Raw genomic sequence first — 9219 nt, 5'->3', positions numbered from 1 at the left:
CTGGGCGTGGTGGTGCATGCCTGTAATCCCAGCTACTCAGGAGCCTGAGGCAGGAGAATTGCTTGAACCCAGGAGGTGGAGGTTGCAGCGAGCTGAGATTGCGCCATTGCACTCCAGCCTGGTTGACAGTGAGACTCCATCTCAAAAAAAAAAAAAGTCAACCTAGGATTTAGGGGGGACACAAACATTCAGACCATAGCACCCCATCTCTTTGGGCCGGTGATGGTGTGGGTGAGTTCTGCAAACCACAGAGGAGCTCAGGTGAGAATGCCCCCAGGACAGGCCACCTGAAATCAGCTCCAAGGGAGCACCCGGTCCATTGTGGGAGGCGGGGCTCAGGATGTAGAGCTGAGTCTCCAGCTTGGAAGGGACTTTGGAGTCTTTTGGTGCCACCCGGTGTTTCCCATATGGGGCCTCCCACATGGGGCCTCCTAGGAGAGGACCCACAGCATCTGGAGGCCCCGTTTGGAGCTTTTGAAGCCTTCCTACTACAGCAGCTTGCCATTGCTCCAGACCCAGATGCCACCAAATGTCCCTGCCCCAAGTGCCTGAGTGTGCCCGCTCCCCGACAGAGCTCCCGTTTACAGATCCGAGTCACCTCTGCATCTATCATTTTATTATTATCATCATCATTATTATTTTTGAGATGGAGCCTCGCTCTGTCACCCAGGCTGGAGTGCAGTGGCACCATCTTGGCTCAGTGTAACCTCTGCCTCCCAGGTTCAAGCAATTCTCCAGCCTCAGCCTCCCAAGTAGCTGGGACTACAGGTACATGCCACCACGCCTGGATAATTTTTGTATTTTTAATAGAGGTGAGCTTTCACCATGTTGGCCAGGCTGGTCTCAAACTCCTGACCTCAAGCAATCCACCCACCTCAGCCTCCCAAAGTGCTGGGATTATAGGCATGAGCGAGCCACTGTGCCTTGCCATTATTTTTATTTCTTGAGACAGGGTCTTCCTCTGTTGTCCAGACTGGATTGCAGTGGCACGATCATGGTTCACTGCAGCCTCAACCTCTGGGGCCCAAGTGATCCTCCCACCTCAGCCTCCAGAGTAGCTGGGACCACAGGTGTACACCACCATGCCCAGCTAGGTTTTTTTTTTAACATTTTTTATTTTGTAGAGATGGAGTTTCCCTGTGTTGCCCAGGCTGGTCTCAAACTCCTGGGCTTAAGTGATCCTCCTGCCTCCCAAAGTGCTGGGATTACAGGCTTGAGTCACTGCACCTGGCCTGCATCTATTATTATGGACTTATTGATACGGTCCTCTGCTGGAGTAGAAAAGCTCTAGAGAAGTCAAAGTCCTCACCAACACTGTCTGAGTCAAGGCCATGTTCATGTGTGTCATCCAGAGCTCAGGGCACAGCCTTTTTGGGGTAGAAAGGAAAGCGGAAGGGCAGATGATAGCTCCTGAGGGCCTACTATGCACCAAGCACCTGGGAGCTGTCACACACATCAGCTTCTTTAGTCTTCACGATGGTCCTGGGGAGTATTATTCCCACTTAACAGAAGTAGAAACTGAGGCACAAAGCCTTGCCCATGTCTTATAGCCTGTAAGTGACAGTGCCCAGGCATTGATTGAGATACCAGAATCTTCCCATTTTCTACCCTATGCCTGTCTCCTCTAGTGTATGTCAGGGGCTACCTGGGACAGTCCTGTTTCAGACGCAGTGACACCCCCAGGAGTCTCCTCCACAACGCCAGTTAAGCACGTCTGTGCCTAGTCCCAGAATATCACTGGAGTGGGCAGGGGGAGGCTATGGAGTCACAGAGGGCATGGAAGCTTATTTTAAAGGCATAATGGAGCAGAGCCAGACATGGTGTCACGAGCCTGTAGTCCTAGCTACATGGGAAGCTGATGTGGGAGGATCACTTGAGCCCAGGAGTTCAAGGCTACAGTAAGCTATGAGCGTGCCACTGCAGTCCAGCTTGGGTCACAGGGTGAGATCCCAACTTTTGAAAAACAAAGGGAGTAGTGGGCAGTACCTCAAATCCAGCATTCTGAGAACGGAGTGATTCGGGATCAACCCTTCTGCCTCTGGGCGGGCCTGCACACGATTCTCCACTCCCAGCTGAGAGGGTTTCAGTCCTCCAGAGGGGCAGGCTCCAGTCTTCCTTTTATGAACCCTTTTGGGTTTCTTGGGAGGAGAGGAGAGATTGGCTCCCAGAGCCCGCATAGTGGAGCACGAAGGCAGAATGGAGGTAGGATTGTGGGAAGCCCCAGGCAGGTTCCTTTGGAGAGCCTTCTGCTTCTCCTTCCTCTGTCCAGATGGTGAGTCCCGGCGCACAGCCAGCCCTGCCATACTCGCTGGAAGCACCAGTCAGACAGAGCTGGGTCAGAGCGTCCGCTGGAGTCTGCCCTGGGGTCCTTTCTGGCCTATTCTGAGTTGGTGGAAGGAGAGAGGTCCACGTGGGAGTGCACACACATATGCACACACACACACGCCTACACACACCCCCCACCCTAGGCTGGATTTAGAGGAGCCTAGAAGGCCACAGACAGCTGCAAGGTGAGGGACAACCCTGAACCCATAGCTGCCACTGTCCAGCTGAGGGGCCCCAAGTTAGCTCTTTCTGGCAGTGCAGACAGCCAGGGAAAACGAGGTGGCGGCCACAAGGGGAAGCTTCAGATTCCAGGTGAGGGGTTCTGCTGTGCAGGCACAAACCCACAGACATAACTGACACAAACACGTGGTGGCACACACTTGGTCCCTGACACACACACAAACTCACAACTGAAACTCCTCTGCTCGGGCACGCACCCACACTTCCCTGCCGTTCCTCTGCCCCTGGACCAGCATCTTTCCTTTTAACCTGGGCATCCCACAAAGTGGAGGGAGGGGAGGCGCCCGCTCTGAGGATGCTAGCAGTTTCATTCGGCTTTGGTATGTGTCTCTTCTCCATGTTAGGAAAGAGGTGGCTGGGGTCCCAAGGAAAGGGACGAGGAGGGTCCATTCCCCAAAGTAGAGGGAGGCCTTCAGGAAGCGGAGCTGAGGTGATTGGCCATAAAACAGCTTGGCCACAACATCTGGAGGAGATTGGAACCAGATGTTCAAGGGATGGGGGAAGGGAGGGTGTGGGATGGAGGGGGCTGGGGCAGCAGAGGCAGCAGCTCTGGTTGGCGGGAGGCTGCGCTGGGGGCTCAGGGTTCTCTGGGGAAGACATCTGGCTGCCCTGTCCCCCACTCTCCAAGTCAGGCATTACTATTTTTGCAAACTGGAGCAACAAATCTTTTCAGATTCTAGAATCAGCCTTGTGCGTAGGGACAGGCGAGTACAGGGTGTGACTTGGGAGGCCACCAGCTCACCAGAAATATGTCCCTTGCTGCCCTGCAGCCCACTCCTTGCTGTGGGCTCAGCGTTGCCCCTCCGCAGGGGAAGTTCTACACTAAGCTCCTAGTGCCTGCCTGGTAACTACTTTTGTACCTGAAAGTTTCCTTCTAACACAGGAGTAGAGTTGTCTGGGAGCTAGCAGAGGAAAGGAAAAGCAGGCCCATTTATTAAGAGCCCCCTCTTTGCCAGGCACTGTGACCAGCTCTCTTCAAAGGTTAACTCATTCCTTCTTTTTTTCCTGTCACTCAGACTGGAGTGCAGTGGTGTGATCTCGGCCCACTGCAGCCTCAACCTCCCAGCTCAGGCAGTCCTCCCACGTCAGCCTCCCACATAGCTAGGACTACAGGCATGCACCACCACTCCCGGCTAACTTTTTAAACATTTTTTGTAGAGACAGTGTCTCGCTATGTTGCTCAGGCTAGTCTCAAACTCCTGGGCTCAAGTGATCCTCCCACCTCAGACTCCCAAAGCACTGGGATTACAGGCATGAGCCACCGTGCCTGGCCTCTTTCCTTCACAACCATATCATCCCACGCTTATCCATGAAGAACCTGAAGTTCAAAGAAGTGACTCTTCCAGGGTCACATAGCCACCAAATGGTGGAGCTGGTGTTCAAAATGGGTTTTGTTTGCTCTCAAGCTTGTCACCTTTTTACTACTGGGGATCCTGTGGGGTTAGAGGGAGGGGCAGGGAAAAAGAGAAAAAGGGAGTGAGGGACAGAGCCAGGCATTCAACTTTCCTTATTTTACCACTGAGCCAACACTTGTCCCTGGAAGCTGCCACATCTCTGCTGAGGGTCCCAGTCACTTCAATTGCCTGGTGCCCTGCCCTCTGACTGCTTTGGAGACAAGACGTTGGATTTTCAAATCTGTCTCTCAGGACGTGGCAGGAAGGGTGCTGGGGAAGGGTGATAGGTTTGGGGAGCAGAGGACCAAGGAGGGGGCAGTGGGCCAGTGTCACAGAGCTAAGCATAGCAGAGCCAGGTCTCCTGACTGCCAGGCTCATGCTGCCCTCTTGGCCGAGGGCTCCAGAAAGTTCGAAGCTCCCAGGGATGTGCTCACCTTGACCTGGCTACTGGGGCTTGGAGCGTAGGGTCGGGGCAGCTGCATCCCGGCTTTTCCCATGAGAATGCTTATCATGAGCTCAGGACCCCAGGGGACCTCAGCTAAGCCCCCAGGGGACCTCAGGTGCTGGGACACAGGAGGAGGAGCAAGTGTACCTTCATCTACCATGGAATCACTTGCGCAGAGGGACAGCTGCACTGGGTGGGGATGGGGGGCTCACCTAGAACCCTGGGCAGCTAGAAGGTAAGGGTAGGCTGGGCCTGCAGAATGCATCAATTTATCAAATTCTGAAATACACATCGTGGCCTGCAGCCAGCTCCTGAGGGGCTTCCATCACCTGAGGAGGCAGATCCTTGCTCCTCCTCCCCTTCCTCCCCTTCCTCTCCCTCCTCTCCTTCCTTCCTCCCCTCCTCCTCCTCTCCAGCCACCATCTTGTTTTCCTCAGCACTTTTTAGCCTCCACCCTCTGAGTGTTCCTCCTCTTCCTCCCTGTCCTCTTCCTCTTCGTCCTCCCCTCTCCTCCCTCTCTATCAAATGGACGCCCTTATCCATGCTTTGGGCTGCCTCCTGTCCACTTGGGGGTGGACATCTGGGCATCTAGAAAGGCCTGTACCCCTGCTTCTTGGCTGACTAGGGCAGAAGATCCGGAACTGCCATGTGGACTTCCTCGGCCATCTTCAAGATCTTTGTTCACTCCATGGGGTGGGTTGGGAGCGCCCACTGTGGCTGGGGCTCCTGCACTGCTTCAGTTTGGGTGTGGGTGCTCTCCGAGATACTCTGTGCTGAAGTTCCCCTGGCTGGGCCTACCCTGGACCTAGGGCACTACAGCCCCTTGCCTACCTCTGAAGAGGGGCCTACGGAACGTCTGGAGGGCTCGCTGGCGTGGGTTCTTGAGTTGCTGGAGGAACCCGTGTTTGTGGGTGATGGAGTGTTGAGACATGTGCCCAGGTGGCTGCATGGGTTATCCTGAGCCTGCCTCTAGCTGGGGGTTGCTGTCCATAAGGACCCTATTTGGGGTGGGGGACCCAATGTATCTTCGTGGGCTGGACCCCCTGCCTGGACAGGGTTATGACCCTGGCCTATGAGCTGGGACTGTGGTCCTTTGAGCTTCCGAAGGACCCAGAGGGCTGGTAAGGAGAGCTATGGCCACTGACCACCAACTCCGTGGTAGAGCTCATGCCAAGTGGGTGGGCAGCGTCTGGGTGAGATGCCCAGGCAGCTCCACCAGTGTAGGGGTTTTTCCATTCTGCCTTGGCCCTCCAGGCTGTCCTGAGCCTCCCTTTCAGAGGAAGCAGCAGCAGGGAGGAGTGGCTGTGACATCACAGCCTGTGACTCTACTGGCGCAACAAGCAGTAACCTCTCTGGGCACCTCTAGCTCTCTCTCAGGGCCCCGGGGTCACACTGGTGGTCAGGCCTCGAGGAGACAACTGCAGCCTGAGCAGTAGAGCAGGCGGGCTTCCTGGAAGAAGAGGGCCCTGCATACACATCCAACACTCGCAGTGTGCCTGGTTTCCACTGATACCTTCTGCTTAGAAGGCCAAGATGGAGTCCCCCATGCCAGGCTGCTTCCTGGGGGTGGGGGCCCCTGCAGGTCCAGACAGCGTCTGGCACGGCCTCAGGAAGGAGCCGGGAAAAGCCTGCCCAGTCCACTGAAGGCTCTAGGAAACCCTGGGGCTTGCAGCAGGCCGCCCAGCTCTCTCTGGACCCTGGGAGCTGCCAGCCCGGGCATAAGAGCCGGGGCTGCTCTGGGCTTTCTTTCCTTTTGAGATCCGTGTAGAGAGAGGGGAGAGAGGGAACTGACATGTGGTTTCTCCTCCTGGCCTCTGGGAGGTACAGGTCTGGGATGGGGAAGCGGGGTGGGCAATGGCAGTAAGGAGGAGGCCAGATAAGACATAGATTTGGGTTGCCTGGGAAGAGGGGCCAGAGCTGGGATGTTTGCTCAGTGGCCACTGAGCTCTGGCTCTTGTCTCCACGAAGACAGGAGGATCCATGGGGACCAGCACTCAGCATCTGACCAGCAGGAAGGCAGGCACCAGGGGCCAAGTGGACCTGTCCTAGCCGATGTGGGTTTTCTGGCCCCCGTGTGCTCACCCAGGTGGACACCCTTGCACAAGCCCACCTGCTCCTTCCCCAGATGCAGAGACAGAAAACCCAGACGGACAGACACCCCTGACCCCTTTCACATCCTTCTTCCCTCCCCACCAAACAGCCACTTTATGGAATGTTCCACCCCTCCCCTCATGTGGGAGGACCGCAAGCAGTGCGTGTGGTGTGTGTGCGTGCTGCGATGGGTGCCTGTGAGTATGTGTGCCTGAGTGTGAAATTACACCCTCGGCAGCCTGGGATCAGGGGAGGGAAGGGCAGCCCGTGATGCCAGGTGCCCTGGCTGCATGCCAGCCTCCACAGCAAGCCCGTACATCTGGAACATGACGGTTCCGCCCCCATGGCCCAGACAACATCTGGCACAGGATATTGGCTGTAACACTTTCGGTTTATTGGCTGCGGTGCCCTGGTGTGGCTGACCGGCCACTGGGCCTGAGAGAAGCCCTGTCTTGTTTCTCCATCCCCTCCCCATCGGCTCCCCACAGCTGCTCCTGGGGGACACGCACAGACACTTGTGCCCCAGGAAACTGGGGTGGTGGAGTGGGGACTCAAAATAAAACCAAATCGAGGCTGGAGCAGGGGTGGGAAATGAACATTACAATGAAAATAATGCCCCTGGCGATACACAATACAGCGTGTAGAGACACAGGGATGGCGATGGGGTCCTGCTGACATTCCCTCTTGCCACCAGGCAGGGCCCCCCAAGAGAGGAATGGTGACTTCGAAATGTCTTGTGGAAGCTCTGCTCCCTGGCCCCAGCCCCATGCTGGTGGGGGGGTTGTGGGGAAGTGGCTTATGCCGGAGTCCAGTTCCCCCACCTCCTATGGACAGTCTCACTGGGCCATTGGCCCTGCAGGTCCTGGGGCCTGGGGGAGAGGGATGGTGCGTCGCCTTCCGCTTACCCCCACTGTCCAGTCTAGGCAACCAAGGGCAGCAGGCTCCGGTCCCTGCCCCTGCTCAGGCAGTGGTCACTTCCTGCTGTGGAGTGTGTCCTGGAACTTGGTGCTGGTGTATCGCAGGTGGAAACCTTTTTTGGTGATGGTGTCATCCGAGTGGAACTTCACCAGGACAGAATCTCCCGCCGAGTACACCTCCTCAGGAGGCTGGCAGAGAAAAGAGATAGGGTAAGGTGGAGGAAGAGGGGCTGGGGCTGCTCTCCTGCCTCCCCAAGATCCCCAGCTTTGAGGGGCAGGAGGCTCCCAGGCAGCCACCAGATTCTCCCCGCTGCTTGAAGCATGGGGCTTCTTGCTAGTTTAATGAGGAACCTGGGGAGGGGAGGAGGCATGGGCCCAAGAGAACTAAGTTCCAGTAAACCCAGCTCTGCTATAACTACTAACTGAGTTGTGTAGTCTCAGGCAAGCCACCTCCCATCTCTGGGCCTTACTTCCCTCAGCCACAAACAGGAGCAAAAGGTCTCTGCTCTCCATGCCTAGGAGGGGTGCTGGGGAAAAACAAAGGACTGCACTGATGTCAAAGTATTTTGCAAAGGGAGGGAGTTCTTTGAATGGCATGACTTCCTGCTGTCCCAGCGGACTCTTAGGGAAGATGGCACAGCCACTTCTCTGCTGGAGTGTGGAGGAAGTTTTGGAGAGAAGCACAGTGTCCCCCAGACCTGGACTCTGCCATCCCTACGCCTTGCCCCGCCTCTCCTCTGGCACCTGGCCAAGGTCTGCTCCCGGGCCCTTCTTAGGTGCGTCCTGCAAGCCTACTGAGTGAGGTCAGCCTGCAGAGCATCGGACGTCAACGCCCTGGCCTTCCAGGCACAGAAGAAATCATTTCTGAGAACGTTGAGGACATTCCCAGTAGTTGTGCCAGGAGGCCCTGATCCTTCCCCAAGTCCCTTCCAGTCAACTCAGTCTGGGGGAGGTCTCTGGAAGAAGACACCTGGGGACATCCAATTTGGTGTGTGATTCCGAAGAAAGAGCAAAGAGGGGAGGGGACACTAGCCTGGCAGCCAGGGGACACCAGGGCAGCCAAGCTGCTTCAGGCTCCACCTTGTCCCAGCCCTGCCAGCCACACAAGGGCTGAAGCTCTGCTCCTGGGGGAGGTTCAGCCAATGCTGGGTCCAGTAGCTGCTGCAGCTTCCAGGAGCTTTAACCCTTCCTGGGGCACCCAGGCTGGCTGGGACACAGCCATGAGATAGGCAGGGGACCAGGGAGGTGACAGGAGGGACAGTGTGTTTGAAAGTGCATGCAAGTGGGTGTGCCAGTGTGTGTGTGTCTGTGTGAGAGGGAGAGAGAGAGATGGGTAGGAACAGAAGTCTGTCTCTTTGAAGTCCTCAGGAAAGGACAAAAAAAAAAAAAAAAAAAAAAAAAGAAGAAGCTGCAAGCTCTTACAGGGAGGAAAATAAATCCTCCCCATAAAGCTAGCCCATGTCCTTAGGGAAAAGCCCATCAAGCTGACTTTTGCTCATTGCCTCTGAATGTGCCATTTTATGGACCAAGAAGCAGTGCCCAGAGGCCACTGGGACAGCAGCAGCAAGAGCTTTGGGACAAGCTGGCCTTTCATCAGGAGGAGAAACTGGCAGAGGAAATGACAAGGGTGTTTACGGCTCTGGCAAAAGGACTGGTGAGGGCCACTCTGCTCAGGCCCCCTGTCCCACTCAGGCCCGCTGTCCCCGGCTCTGGTGCCAATCTCTGCCCCCTATTCCAGGCCCTGGTGGGCTGCCTTGGAGGAGGGGTAAGGAAAGGAGGGACAGGGGAAGCTCCATCCCCTGCAGGC

At 56.2% G+C, this 9219-nt stretch overlaps 1 protein-coding gene across 3 annotated transcripts in view; it reads right to left on the bottom strand.

Annotated features, from left to right (window-relative positions):
- Positions 1-6867: 6867 nt before the first annotated feature.
- The window catches only part of BMP1 (bone morphogenetic protein 1), a 47564-nt gene continuing 45212 nt past the window's right edge, over positions 6868-9219 (bottom strand). For all 3 annotated transcript variants that reach the window (XR_004031301.1, XM_030816940.1, XM_030816941.1), the window contains one exon: positions 6868-7601. Coding sequence is in view for 2 of the 3 variants with exons in the window: in XM_030816940.1 (XP_030672800.1) it covers positions 7467-7601 (135 nt within the window). In the remaining variant the exon portion in view is untranslated. The remainder of the gene's footprint in view (positions 7602-9219) is intronic.

This window comes from Nomascus leucogenys, chromosome 8 (assembly GCF_006542625.1).
Source record: "Nomascus leucogenys isolate Asia chromosome 8, Asia_NLE_v1, whole genome shotgun sequence".
Lineage (NCBI taxonomy): Eukaryota > Metazoa > Chordata > Mammalia > Primates > Hylobatidae > Nomascus > Nomascus leucogenys.
The sequence above is the reverse complement of the archived record's forward strand: the minus strand, read 5'-3'. Positions and strand labels throughout refer to the sequence as shown.